Source organism: Castor canadensis, chromosome 19, assembly GCF_047511655.1.
Source record: "Castor canadensis chromosome 19, mCasCan1.hap1v2, whole genome shotgun sequence".
NCBI classification, from domain to species: Eukaryota; Metazoa; Chordata; class Mammalia; order Rodentia; family Castoridae; genus Castor; species Castor canadensis.
This window is the reverse complement of record NC_133404.1, coordinates 35,106,817-35,121,377: the sequence shown is the minus strand read 5'-3', so window position 1 is coordinate 35,121,377 and position 14,561 is coordinate 35,106,817. Positions and strand designations below refer to the sequence as shown.

Below are 14,561 nucleotides of genomic sequence, written 5' to 3'. Positions count from 1 at the left end.
TATCACACGTTAATAATACATGAGGGTTTTATTGTGATAATTCTATATGTGTAGACAGAGAATCTTGGACAAGTTTACTCCAAAGTGTTTGGTTGGATTTCATTATGCTGTCTTCATATGTGTTATTTTTCTTTTTAATATGTCTTTATTATTTGCTTATTTCTTTTTCCATCATGGTCAAGTTGATTGAGATATCGAAAGTAACTGATGGTTATTTTTATTAGCATATTATTGTTGTATTGGGGGTACATTGTAACATTCATTAAAGTGCTTAAAATATATCTTTGTTAAATTCACCCCCCACCATTATTGTCCATTATCCCCTTCTCCCCATTCTTAGAATAGTTTCAATAGGTCTCATTTTTCCATTTTCATGTATGAGTACATAATATTCATTTTTATACGTGAGTACATAATATTTCTACCATATTAACCCTCCGTCACCCTTCCCTATGTCATACCCCCTCTCACTCTAGTAACCCCCAGACAGGACCTGTTTACCTTCCTGTTCTTTATGTTTTAAAAAAAGATATTTTTGTTTTACAGTAGCTATACATTATGATACTTCCGTATATGTATTATGTATGTGTGTGTGTGTGTGTGTGTGTGTGTGTGTGTTATATCCTGAATTGGTTTATCACCTCCATTTTTCTCTTTTATACCTTAGTCCTCTTCTTATAGTGATTTCAAAACATTTAAGTATTCTGTATTTATTCTTATATAGAAAGCAGATCAACCATATTCACCTTCTTTACTTCTTTTGCCCTCCTTATCTCATTAGTGTGATCCCTTAGTGCGACCTGTTTTCTTCTTTGTCCTCCATTGTTAAGGTGTCCACTCATCATTCAGTGCAATTTCTGCCTTGGTATTATACCTGTATATGCATTGTGCTTAACTCAATCTAACCCCCTCCACTACACTTCCTCATCCTTTTCCCTCATCCTCATTGTTTACCAGTTTTCAGTGCATTTTTTTTGTGTCTTGTTCCTACACAGCTGTGATGTTTATCATTATCATTTGCTATTTTTCTTTCATTTGTTTCTTCCTCTCCATGTATTTTTTGATATAAAATTGGTTGAACCTATGAGTGTGGATCATGTGGATTGAAAGGATTTCTCTAAAGAAAATAATTTACCACCTCAGACAATATGGGACATGCTTGCATACATTTCCAAGGTACTCTTTTTGGTTTTGCTACATAGTGAAAGGCTAGGTGTCTATCATGATGGAGTCTTTTCAATGCCCTTGTATACTCTGTGGTAAGATACACTGTAATCCCCTGAGGACAAAGTTACTTTGTTTTTCATTTCTTTACTTTGGAACCTCCCAACTCAATGGAGGTGATCATCCATATGTAACAAAATATAACAAAGTACTATCTCTTCTCCATAAGGTTGTAGTGAAGAGTAGAATAAAATGAAGTAGTGTATGAGCTGTGTGTGACCAGCCCAGAGTAAGCATGAAGGAGATGCTTTGGAAGTATGTGCCACCTTTACCATGACCATGTAAAGGAGTGGCATTAGACTCATTTTATAAATGAGGAAGAGGAATACAAGAAGTTTACAAATGCCCTGGCCTTGGGCTTAAGAACATTGCAGAATCAGGGTTCTGTGTTTTTAAATTTCTTTCCATCAAATCACTGCCTTTTGTATATGCCACATACATACAGTTTGTACACAAATCTTAAAACAATTTTTTTTTGGTGGTACTGGGGTTTGAACTCAGGGCCTCATACTTGCTAGGCAGGCACTCTAGCACTTGAACTATTCCACCATTGTAGGTAGTTTGACATGAGGACAGAATCATCAAACCGATTTGTACACAAATCTCAAATGACAAGGATTTAAGGATTCGAAAAGCTATTGGTCATTTTTTTTCAAACCAGGACTCTGGATTCCAGGGGATACCTGGTGTTCAACCTTGTGAAATGGGAGGGCCTCCTTACACCTTCTCCATGAAATCAGAGCATCTCAACTCTTGCCTATACTCTACCTTGGAATTCAAGTTCAGGGCAGAGTTTTACTACTAAAACACTGAAAACTACTCATAAATGTAATGCCTTCACCCAGGGAGGTGAAATGTTTAGAAAGAGAAATGGCACAAGTCCCAGCTAACTAATACCTCAGATAGTGTGTTTTCATTATGTTCTTAGTGCAGTGTATGGAACCCAGGGAGTCAACTCTTCACCTTCCCTTCCTTCCCTTGCTTCACCTTCCCTCAGGAGCTCATTCTGAGATAAATGGGTGTGGGGTTCAGTTCCCATGGAATATTGCTCCATTGTTTCTCAACAAAGGTACCCTGTTACAGGGAACCATTTGGCATGTTGCAGGATCTTTTTAGCAAATCTGTCTCTGATCCAGTGGATGGTAGTGACTGTCTCCAATGACTATGTGGAAAACACATGCATGGGTACCTGCTCAGTATGCCTCTACTCCATTGCACATGTTCAAATATGCCCTAGGAACCCGTCACTGCCAGGAGCTCTGAAAGTGAGACTTCTACTCCTCACCCCAGACATACCCTGGCCCTGGTTGCCTTGCTTTGCGCAGTCTCTGCTTCTCTGGTCGACAGCTTTGTTAATGATCTCTCAGGCCAGATCATGCATTAGGTACCAAACTGGGTCATGCCACACTCCCTAGCTTAAGTAGGAGACTCCTGGGACCAATGTTTCATGGTCATTGACTGGCAATTACAGTCAATGTGACCTTGTCTCTTCATCCTCCACTCACAAAGAGTAACTGAGATGCCTCTGGATATTTCTCAGTACCTTCAGCATTGTCCCTGCTGTAACATGCCACAGCCCTGGCAATGACAATGGTAGGGGGATCAGAACCTTGTGCTGCCCATGGAGTGAGTATAAGTTATGAAATGCAGAGAACTCCATGTCCCAAAGTGTCATCTGCACATGGGCCTCCTGTGATGAATGGCCCATGGGTTATTTTAGTAGGTACAAAGAACAATGCCCTTGCATGTTACATGGTTCAGTGTTGTCATATTTCCGTCACATAATCGGAAATGGTTTTACAAATGAGTATTGGATTGCTTCACAGAGACCAAAAATAATTGAAGATGTCTCTTATATTTCATGTTTTGTATTTTGGGGATTCATTCATTGTTTTATCTGTTTCCTGTTTGTAACTGAGAAGCATATCCATCCTCTGGTCATTCTGTCCTTCCTCTTCATGGGTTGTAAAGGATTTTTTTTTCTTTTTTTGATATCCTTTTCCTTTTTCCTCTCCTATAGTATAAAAAAAAAAAAAGCATCTCTTGGGAGTTGTCCCCATAACATTTCCCAGCAGGGCTGTGCAGGTGGAGAGAAACCTACACCACATGTAATATGGTTTCTCAGTTTTAAAGGAGATATTGGGTTAGCATATGTATATCATTGACAGTTCCTTCTTATTGGTTATTTTAAAAATATGTCACATGCGCCAAATGTCTTTTTCCTTGTGTCATTCAATCTAAAGCTTAGATGTTTGTGTGTTCCAATGGTTAGAAAACTTCCTTTTTACATTAGAAGCTCTCCAGCACAGTGGATGAATATTAACTGTCTCCTAAGTTCCATCTCATATTTTGTTTTGGATAATAACTTGACATAATAATTTAAAGCTCTACATAGCCTCTCTCTTGACATTGTCTTCAGTGAAGCATCCAGGTGTTGGTAGTTTAACTTGAGGGGAGAATCATCACACCAGACACTAGCTGTGCGAAGGTGGCAATGGATTCTCTGTGAAGTCTGCTCCCTGGCTGCATAAAGGAGGACTGGCCAACTTGCAGAGTCATCATGACTCAGGGATGATGTCTGTTGACATTGTCTATGGTGGACATTATTGTTACTAATTTTGAGAATTTTTTTTCTGAACTCTAGATCTCCACAACATTTACAACTAAAAGTATGCAATTTAAGTGAATGAAATATGACTAGTAAAATTCAATATTAAAAAATAGTATATACCTTTAAAACATTTTTTGATAGAAATGAGTAGTGAACATCTTTAAGGACATCCTTAAAGTGGTGTGAGGACATCCACTGACTGACCAAGTGGGCTGTGTGAGTTAGGTTGAATGATGCTGGGGCTTTGTCACCATGGATGGAAAGACTGGAGTAGTGTTTGGTTACATGAGCAGAACACACACAGGCATCAGTAGGTTGTTACCTGGGCAGTGATTCCACTATGGCACTGCCCAGCAGCCAGGCTCCTCCAGATGCTCTGAGTCATGTGGGGCTTTCTTTCTTCCCTTGGTGCCACAGCCCATCCATCTGCAGGCCTCAGGTGGCTAGGGTCAGTGAGATGGTGCAATACAACATCCCTTGAACCCACATTGTCCAACTCTAGTGTTTCCTCATGGGCAAAACATCAACAAAAAGAAAAAAGACAACATTGGAATTTAGACAGGGAGAGTGAACTTTTAGGAAAAGTAAGACATAAGGCTAAGTTTAACTTGCTCCAATAAAATGCAAAAATAGAATACAGATTATTCCATTTACGCTGTTTTAAAGAAATCACAGCATTTTCTTAATGGATATTTCCTATTTCGAGGTAATTTTAGAGATTAACATTTTATAGAATGTGCTAGACTTGATTTGATATGGAAAGGTTGAGAATGAGAATCCATAAGCCCGTTTTGACTGGTCTGCCTCACAATCACTTCTCAGTCCCAGATGGTGTCTTATAAAGTGGCTGTGACATTCTACCAGTTTATTAGTGGCTTTGAGGCAGTGAAAAATCTGGGCTGGAGTATTTCTCTGGACAAATTGCACCCCATGTCGTTGATCTACTTTTACAGCCAGGCTTGACACATTCACCGTTTTCTTCCTGTTCGCCTGCTTCCTTAGCCTCTGAGATTTACAGCTTTTAAAACTATAGCACTCTTTTCTACCCCTTGCATTTAAGTTAAAAGCTGACCAGTCTGTAATATAAAACATAGAATTATGGTAATGAATAAGAGGTTAAAAGCTATCATGGCAAGTAAAACTTGAACAGGTTTGGCTGACTGATATAGTAAAATTATGTGTTGAATTAAAACATTAAAATGCCGTGGGATTAATGGAGAAAGACAAGAGCAGGAGGTCAAAAACAATGCTAAATCAGGACATTAACTGCCTGTGGGTGGGAGAGGAAAGGTTTAATATATGTCTGTTGCAGAAAAAAAAAAAGAAAGTAATTTAGTCCCTGTTTTCTTCAGGTGAGTAGAACTGTTGAATTTTCAACTTGGAAGAAACATAGAAAATACATGTATTCTCATTGTTTCCTAGCATAAGGGAAACAATAAGGGAAGAAAAAGAGTGGACAATTATTTTTGTCATAAAGCACTGACTTTATAATTTGAATTTTTGCCTACATGACTTTCCTTGCCCCACTGGTATCTACATAGTTGTGCATTCATTTTATTCAACAGATATAAACTACTTTAGGTGTTGGGAAGTCTGCAGAGTGCTAAGGAGGTATTAGAAAATGATGGCGATAAGGCTGTCGTCCTTGGGCACTGCACTTTGGGCTACTTCAAGTAGCAGGCTGTGAGGGTTGTGGATCTCCATATGGTAGGAACCAATTTGGGTTTAGTTGTGCAAGGGGCAGCTTCCTTGTGGGAGCAGAGTGCTCAAAGCTGAGACCATCAAATGACTAATAGAGACCACTGCCAAGGAGATTGGAAGAAGAGCTTGGTAAGAAGGCAGCAGCACAGAAGCAGATGTCTACAGAGGAGTGAGGCCATCTTCCCTAAGACGCTTGATGGGCTAAAAAGGGTTGGGGATGTCACACGATGAGCCCAGCATAGACAGCAAGTCACAAAGCCATAGGATTCTATCTCATGCAGATGAATCCTTCCTTAGGGGCACACACACATCAGTGAGCATGCTGGTTTCATTTCCACAAGGCAAATCTTCATATCATATCAGTGCTCCTACAAATTGTATTTTCTAGAATTTCGAGAATTTCTAAAATTCTCTGGAAGGAGAATTTTCTGGTTACCCAAGAGTCACTGTGAATGATTGTCCAAACATGGTCACTTGCCTTGCCTGTGAAGTTGTACACAATGTCATGGGAACAGACCTAATTGATCAATGCACATTAATCACATTTCTTATCAAGAATCTCTGAATGTGTGTTTTCCAGTTGTTTCAGACGGAAGAGTGTTTTCATCAGTTATTGCAGCATCACTTTTTTTTAATCACATAAGCAGACTTTAATCAGAGTTTCTTGGGCTATGGTGAATTAACTTATTTTTCAAAAGTTTTATTGATAATATTTCTGATACCTTTGTTAGTCTGTCAACCAACTTTGTAATTTAAAAACAATTCACAAATGGGAATAGTGTAATTCACTGCAAGTAAATTATTAGCACTGTATTGGTCAGAATTAGGCAAACTAGAGCCTATGGGCTAAAGCCTGCTGAGTGCCTGTCTTTAAATAAGTTTTATTTGAAATCAACTATCACTTATTTGTTTATCTTGCCTAGTATTATTTAATGCTGCAAGGGCAGAATTGAGTAGTTTCAATGAAGACCATGTGGTCCACAAATAAAAATTATGAACTTGCTAGTCCTTCACAGAGAAAATAGTCTAGGTATGAGAAAATCCTGTGTCCTGCCCACAACAGGTAGGAAAAGAGATAACTGAAACCCTTGGAAAATAGCAAAACATTTTTCAGGACTTCAGTAGCAACTAGAAAGAAGTGAAATGCTAAGCAAATTATTTAGTATATTCTTTGAGAAGAATGTGGTACATGAATGGAAAATAGAAAAAGCCTGGATTCTCTTTTCTAGATTTTTCATATTACAATATATTTCATGAATGTATTATAAAATATTGGCATTTTAAAGAGTTTGGCTGTAGTCCATTTATCTTTGAATCTAAGAAAAGCCACAAAACATTTTATTCACTTGATATTTCCCTCTCTTTTAGAAATTTGGATGAATATTATGGTATAAAAGTATCTGATTTTCTGAATGAAAAGTCCTTGAAAAATACATGAAAATAGCAAAATATTCTTTGAAAAAGAAAGAAGGGGGAATTAAGGGAATATTATAAAGGGGGTGAACTTGTTGAAAGTACACTGTATGCATCCATGGAATTATTGCAATGCATGCTAATGTACTACTAATGTATGCTAATTAAAAAGAAATACAGAAAAAAATTTTCTTCCACTGTTTTTGTTGATAATGTCCTTTTATAATTTGGGGTTAATGCATATCATTTGCCCAATCTCTGGCTAACCCCCAAGCTTCTTCTAGTTCTCCTTCAAGCTTTAGGGAAAAGTGGAGCAATGTGGACTGAGGTTGAAGTTGGGGTTAAGGTAGGAGGCTGGGAAGGAAGCAAATTTTTCTGAAACACATTTCTTCATTCTCCCATATTTCCTTCTTTCCTCTAGAATGTGAGAGTAGAAGGGAAAGTCAGATGACAGAAGAGATGAGGAAAATTTATAGAAAGTTATCTCTATAGAGGAGCTGATGTTAAAACTAGGGAGATGGTAGCTTTGAATGCTTTCTTAAAAGATCAATTTACATGGGTGAATTAGGGTGCAGAGGCCCTAATTGGCTAGGTCAAAAACCATGTACAAAAATTTTATTTCTAATGACATGATGCTGATATAACCTATCAATTAAGTTTGCTCTTTCAAGTCACCACAAAAGTGATTATTTGGCTAAATTTACTCAGTAGCTAATGGAGAATGTGGAATCCCTTAAATTGTGCCCAACTCCTCCATTTGTTCCTCATGTGACTGTGGCTATTTTGCATCCAGGATCTCTTTCCTAGTTAACTAAATAATATCTGAAGAGTAAATAAGCGCAACTTTCACAGTGGCAGAAATAACTGAAATGTTTGTGCGTAGGTGTAATTTCTCAGAACTTAATATTTACTGCACATTGTGTCTGGCACGTTGTTCAACTTTTGTTGAAAACAAGAAACTGCTTTGTTCCAAAATTGCACATGGTACCAATCACTAGGAGACTTGCAAAGTTTATTCCAAATAGGCTAATATTGCTCAGAATCTTGTGAGGTTACTCTTTTTGTTGTTGTTGTGAGATTTATTTTTCACTTGCTTTATTGTTGGGCTGGGGGTACATTGTGACATTTACAACAAAAGTTATTACAATATATCACAGTTAAATTCACCCCCCTCCATTCTCTTTTATCCCTCTTCTCCCATTCCTGGAGTAGTTTCTACAGTTCTCATTTTCCATTTACATACATGTGCACACAGTATTTGCACAATATTCACCCTCCTTCACCCTTTCCCCACATTCTCCCCCAACCCACTGGACCTGCTGTGACCTCCTGTTCTCTGATCTTGTAAAAAAAAATGACATTTTGTTTAAGATAGTTATACAGGGAGTTTCCTTGTGACAGTTCTATGTATATATGTATGATAACCCAAATTGGTTCATCCCTCTATTTTTCTCCTTTCTACCTTAGTTTCCTTATGGTGATTTCAACATAAGAAAAATTCTAAAAATTCTGTATTCACTCTTGTATAGGAAGTACATTATGTCATGACCATTTTGAATTTTCCAGAATTACTTCTTATTTATATGTTATTTTTGACCATGAAGGTTGTTAACTTTCAGAATACTTGTCTCTAAATAAGTTTTGGCTGACCAAATACACAGACAGAACTACCACCACTACAGAGTAAACATTCAAAGGCCAAAAGTAAATTCTTTTAATAATGGCATTAAAAAGAATGTACCAAACATAAGTTAGTGCAAACGTGTACTAATTAAAGTGACCACCAGAAAAACATTCTCACAAATTCACATCGTCTGTCACCACATAAAAATGAGCTTTATTAAAGTACATATAGCAGTAAAATAATAAAATATTCTGAAGCACATGGACTACTGCAATATTGTGTAAGAATATGTGAGTTCCTAGTGTTCTAGAAATAAAAGTTCTTGATGTTTCTTTCTTACAAGCAAATTTAATTCCCTACTTATGTAATTGCTTATGAAATAAAAATATTAAGTAATCTCTGTTTTCATGGATTCTAGTAAATTTTAATTGTAAAAGGCTCCTTATTGCTACAGAAAATATTGGTTTTATTCAGAGCATAGAAGATTATGTAAAACATATTTTTATAATTTGTCTCCAATAGAAGTACTTGATGAGTTTATTATATGCAAAAGCAATTGCTATTCTCTATCATAACTAGGTTCACATCTGGTAAATAGGAAATAAATATTCATGTATATTTAATATTATAGGTATGCATTGATATATGGAGTGTTTTTGGTCTTGTAATAAGAGGTGGTGTAGTCTTTTAATCTAATTGCTTCTTTCCCATTTTAATTGGCAAGGGGATTGCAATCTTTGTAATTTGTTAAACTGGAAGATTTTGTCAACAGATCCACATGGCTCAAATTGTCATTGGTTTACCTAATAATAAGATATGGAAGGTCCTTTATTTCTAGTTACCTGTTAACATTCAAATTGTATTGAAATTTTAGGGTAGGAATCCATTCTAGTTGCTTTTTGTGAGAGGCAGTGAGTGCTTCTAAACTGCCATAAGGTCTTGAATACTCATCATGTTCTATAATTGCAGAGAGAAAAATGAAAATCTTCTTTATAAAAATTATATCTAATAAGTATGATTGCCCACATCTGCTCCCATTCTGGCTTCTTCACCCACCTGTGATCATAAACATAGAAGGTGTGGTCTAGGCAAACCTAGAGCGTTCAGTGTTAAAGCAAATAAATGGCTTAGCCCCTCAGCCCCCCTTTTGGGGGATTTGCTTCTGTATTTAAATGTGTTTGAGGTTTTCAGCAGCTCCAGAACATTGACTGTTAAGAGGCAGAAAACATGCAATTTATAGCAGATGGGCACAGCCCTTCCTGGCAGTGCTCCATTTGTCCAAAAGAAACCCACCTGGCAAAATCCTGTGGCACTGTGCCTATTAGGAAAACACCTTAACACGATGTTTTAAATAAAAATTCAGCAGTTGGCATTAATCAGTCAGGAAGAAAATGCTTTTTCCGTAATCCTCTCTCATTGCATTTGTCTTGTCTTTTTCCTTCTGCTTGTGAGCCATGATCCTTCAGTGTCTTTACTAGTAAAACCTCAGAGCAGAGAAGTCATTCAAGCTCTCATTTGTAATGCATAAACTTTGAAACTTTTTTCTCCCTAAGTCTTGATTTCATGGTCCTTCTGCAGACCTTCTTTGGCAAAGACTTAGCTTTTCTCTTTTTATTTGCCATCCTCTGAAGCTGCCTTCTCTTTGATTTTCTTTACCTCATCCTCTGTTTAATTTTAGAGTGCATTTGGCTGGGATTGAGGATTCTGAGCCTGAGGAGTGCCTGCAACCCTCACTGCTCAATAAATTTGATCTCAGTCAGCACTAGATTTGGGGGATGATGAAATATAAGACAGGTGCTTTAGAGATTTCATGTGGCCTTTACTTAACCACTTGTCTTTGACTCCTGAAATTTTTCTAGGTGTAAAGTGGATATCTCAGCACTCCCTTTGAAGCAAGTCAACTGCTTGGAGCTGCCTCTGGAGAGCTGCCTAGGGGCTCTCATTATGTCGATCACACTTACACCCTGTACGGGAGTCTCCATCTCTGACCTGTGTGTCTGCCCCTTAGCAGACCCCAGCGAGAGAAAGCAGATTTATCAGCGATATGTGAGTGGTTCCTTGTTACTTCCTTTCCTCCTCCAGTCACCCCCACTTTTAAGTTGAAACCAAGTCTGTGAATGGCAAAATTGCATCAAAAGAAGGATCTTTGTCCCAAGTTTGATTGTGTGTCTCATAAGACAAGACATCACACCTAGGGGTTAGTGCATTAGTGAGAAGGTGAAATGAAACTTAGAGTTTGCATTGCTATTTTAAAAGTCAAAATAGTATTGTATTTTTTTTCTTAGCTTTTAGGAAGTCTCTTGGAGAATAGTGAAATCCTGAATGAAGCAGACTATTCTTTATCATATCTATGTATATAAGTAGAAAATTTAACAGAAGTTCACAAAGTAACTTTTTAAACCAACCATTAAGTTTTGGGTCTTTATAGATGGAAGAAATTTTAGGATCAAGGGAGAACATACTCATACCTTAGCAAAGCATGAAATAAGCATGGCGAGCTTGTTTTGAATGACATGGATGGTAATAATACCAGTGTGTGATTTTCCCTAAGTAGCTTCCATGTGTTGAACAATGCACCTAGGCATTTTAAAATCAGATGGCTATGTCCTTTTCACTTTATTTATTTGCACTTTGATTTTCTAGGTGCCTTAACTTGCATTCAGTTTTTGTCTCTTTTATTTTTTGGAAATCAAATTTTTTCCATATTGCCATACATGAAAGACACATTCTAAGAAAGTGACATGAAGATGAAGCCAAGAAGAATCCTTATTCAATGGCAGTATTGTCATAATCTTCAGCATCTGAACATCCTCACTGTATAGGTGTACTGATTAATTGAATAGTTCTTTAGCTTCAGTGTTACAAAACCTAGCTACATGCTTGATTGTCAATGCGGATTGTGCATGCCAGGTTGACGTACTCTAAAGAAGTTTGGACAGAATTCACTATTGATACTCTCTTGATGACTTTAGTTAAACAAATAAAATTGGAAGGTGAAAATTATATTCCCCAAGGTTTCCAATGAATAGAATTGGAAAATTTATGAAATTCATGAGTCATATTTTATATTTTTAAGGTAACATTAGTAGCATGGTAATGGTTACTTTGAATAATGCCTTGGGATTTGAGGAGTAATAATTGAAAAGGTTTTGAAAGGCTATGGTGAAAATACAAAATTCCAAGTGTTTCTTTAGGGAGCAAGTTGACCAGCAAGTTAGAGGGAATGAATGCTCTGTCACAAGGCAAAAACTATGTACAACTCCCTGGATTTGTTTTTGTATGTTGTAGGAGTAGGTATTTTTAAAAAATATTTCTTCTTCTAAATTGTAAAAAGCATTTTGTTTCAAATGTTTCCTTCCTAGCTTAAAAACTATTTGATTGGTTTAGGTTGAAAATGAAGAGGAGAAAGAATTTGCAAAAGCTCTTAGGAATGATGCATATGAGATTAGACCAATCTTAATGATTAAGCTTCTGCTATTTGACCCTGAGATACTCAGGTAACAAAAATCCTAGGGGCTGCTTCTCACAGGCTTTAAGCTATTTAATAATGACAGAAACCATGTATCTTAAGGTTTCAAAGCAGCATCTTTTTCTGTGAATGTGTTCTATGGGCATGAGATTGCCAAATTATTAAGCATCTAAGTAATGCTATAGGTGTTTGAGAATGACCAGTTCATAACTTGAGGGCATGCAAACTAAAGACTAGAGAAAATGTGAATCTAGAGTGATACTAGAAGTTCTGTCTCTCATTTAATGAACTGACTGAAACATAGACCTAAAACTCACTGGATTTCTATCCCTGGTCTCTTTCTAGTGATAATAAATATCTCTGATGGGCCCAGGTTTAGCCCTCTGGTATCCATAAAGTTTATCCTAACTAGATCAGAATAGTATCACCCTTTGGGCAACACTTAAAAGTTGCATTACAGAGAAAAAGTGAGAGAAAAAGAGAAGGAATGTAATTCTATTTGCATGTTTTCCCAGCGGGCTATCTATGCTAACACCAGGAGGTGATGTTAAAAGCAGATTGCATGTGCTTCTAATTTGTTTATTTTGAGGTTGTAGTTAATTAATTCTCAGTGAATTATCTTTTAATCTAGCTGCTGTAAGTGCCTAACTGTCCTGTTGACTGGCATGATGGATTTTTGGCATCTTTTCTAAGAATTTCACAAGAAAGAGGACGATAAATCTAGAATGTACTTCCCGCACATCTTTATGGAATTGAGAGTATATTAAAAACCTGTCCTTACTTGTGGCTTTCTTTTCTCCCATCAGTGCTTCCAGAACTCCCTGAAAGATATGAAGGACATTGGCATTTTACAGGTGAAAGTTTTGAAGGCGGTAGATCTCTTAGCAGCAGATTTCTCAGGTACAGAATATTTCCAGTGTTTAATTTTTATTGCTATTGTCATTTACTTCCTGCTTTGACGTGATCTTAAGGCCAAACCAAATTCCTTATGAGTAGAAGTAAGTAAACATTGATCATGTGCCTTTAAGTTCTGTACTAGGAGGGGGAAAAGATGCAGGGAATTGTTTTTATACCATGTACTTTTTCACAGTTATTTTTAAAAATAATTTTATGCTTTGGTTCTCTTTGGCACTCTGTGCTGAGTTCAGTTCACTCTTCACAGGACAGAGCGTGTGGCTCATCATTGTGAGCTTCAAAGCAGATCTGGCTGGCACCTCACTGTAACTGGGTCCCAGAGTTTGGGCCTGGAGCAACTTTGTCCTTGACATTGTCGTTTAGGAAGTTTCTCTTGCTGCTTGCTGAGCTTGAACTTTTAGATGGAGGTCAGAGCAGACCTGCTTGGAATTTATGCTCTGGCCTGTGCAGAGGTGTCAACAGTCCAGCATCTGATCAAAAACTTCACTGGTTGCTGAACTGGTTCTCTTATAGTCACAATTTACATCTACATGACATATGCTGTTTACCCTGTAAATTGGTTAAAACTAAGTGTTACACAGCATGGCTCTATCGATTTATCTCTTGGATGCTTTTGTACCTCATATTTTAAGAATATGGTCTACTCTTTTTATCCCTCTTATAGAGAAATAATGATACTATTTGTATAACCACTAAACTTCTGAGAGTAAGCTCAGACCGTGGAAAAGTGAATTTTTTGTACATACAGCCATTATGGAAAATATAAATTTAGTTTAAAAGAGAAGTTCAACATGCTTCAAGCAATGAATCAATAGAAATGACTACACCACAATCACCTTATGTAAAGTGGTTTGTTCCTAAGTACAGGTGCAGTGAGCAGAACCAAATATTTGGTTTTTGGCAAACTGGAAGATATAAATTTTAAGGATTATAGATGAAATGCTAGGACTACTTCTAATATTCACATATGCCTTGCAAATAATCTCATATAAGTAATTCTCCTTTTTGTTTATGGCTTAAAAAGACATCCAGGATTTCACATGTGCCTCTGACAATTCAAGTATTTGACATGTGACTTTGACATTCTTGAGTTTGTCATCACTAAAGCATATTGAAGGCTATCAAGTAATTTTCCAGAGAAAACTATTTTTCCTTCCAAATGTTTAGATAGAACTCTTTTTGAATCCATATTTGCTGGTTTCTCAGGAAATGTTGTAAGTCCCAAGAACTTATTTTTGCCTTCCAGCAGTATTTTTTTTAAAAAACCTCCTTCTGTAGTTACAGTCTTTTGATCTCAAGCAACTAATTATAATTCATTCAAAGATTTTGTAAAGTTTTGTTTACAGTGACATCTGTATGCGGAAAGACTTCTTTACAATCTATTTTATTTCATCCATGCTATTAGTTGTTGTTCCTTAGGGCCCCCAAACTTGTGTTGATGAATTATTTCAGGCCAATGTATCTTTTCTAAAGAAAGCTTTGTTAAGCAAAATAAAGTAAATAGTAGAGGAACCTAAAAATTGAATCTTGGTAAATGCCAGAATATAGGGCATAACCCTTTTTAAGGGAGAATAATTGGGTATGTGGGAAAAATGTTATTTTGT

General features: G+C 36.8%; 1 protein-coding gene across 9 annotated transcripts in view; it reads left to right on the top strand.

The window, feature by feature from the left end:
* Positions 1-14,561, top strand: part of Mctp2 (multiple C2 and transmembrane domain containing 2) — a 238,429-nt gene that overhangs the window by 113,863 nt on the left and 110,005 nt on the right. For all 9 annotated transcript variants that reach the window (XR_012444033.1, XM_074061890.1, XM_074061885.1 and 6 more), the window contains 2 exons: positions 10,433-10,619; positions 12,849-12,942. Coding sequence is in view for 8 of the 9 variants with exons in the window: in XM_074061890.1 (XP_073917991.1) it covers positions 10,433-10,619; positions 12,849-12,942 (281 nt within the window). In the remaining variant the exon portion in view is untranslated. The remainder of the gene's footprint in view (positions 1-10,432; positions 10,620-12,848; positions 12,943-14,561) is intronic.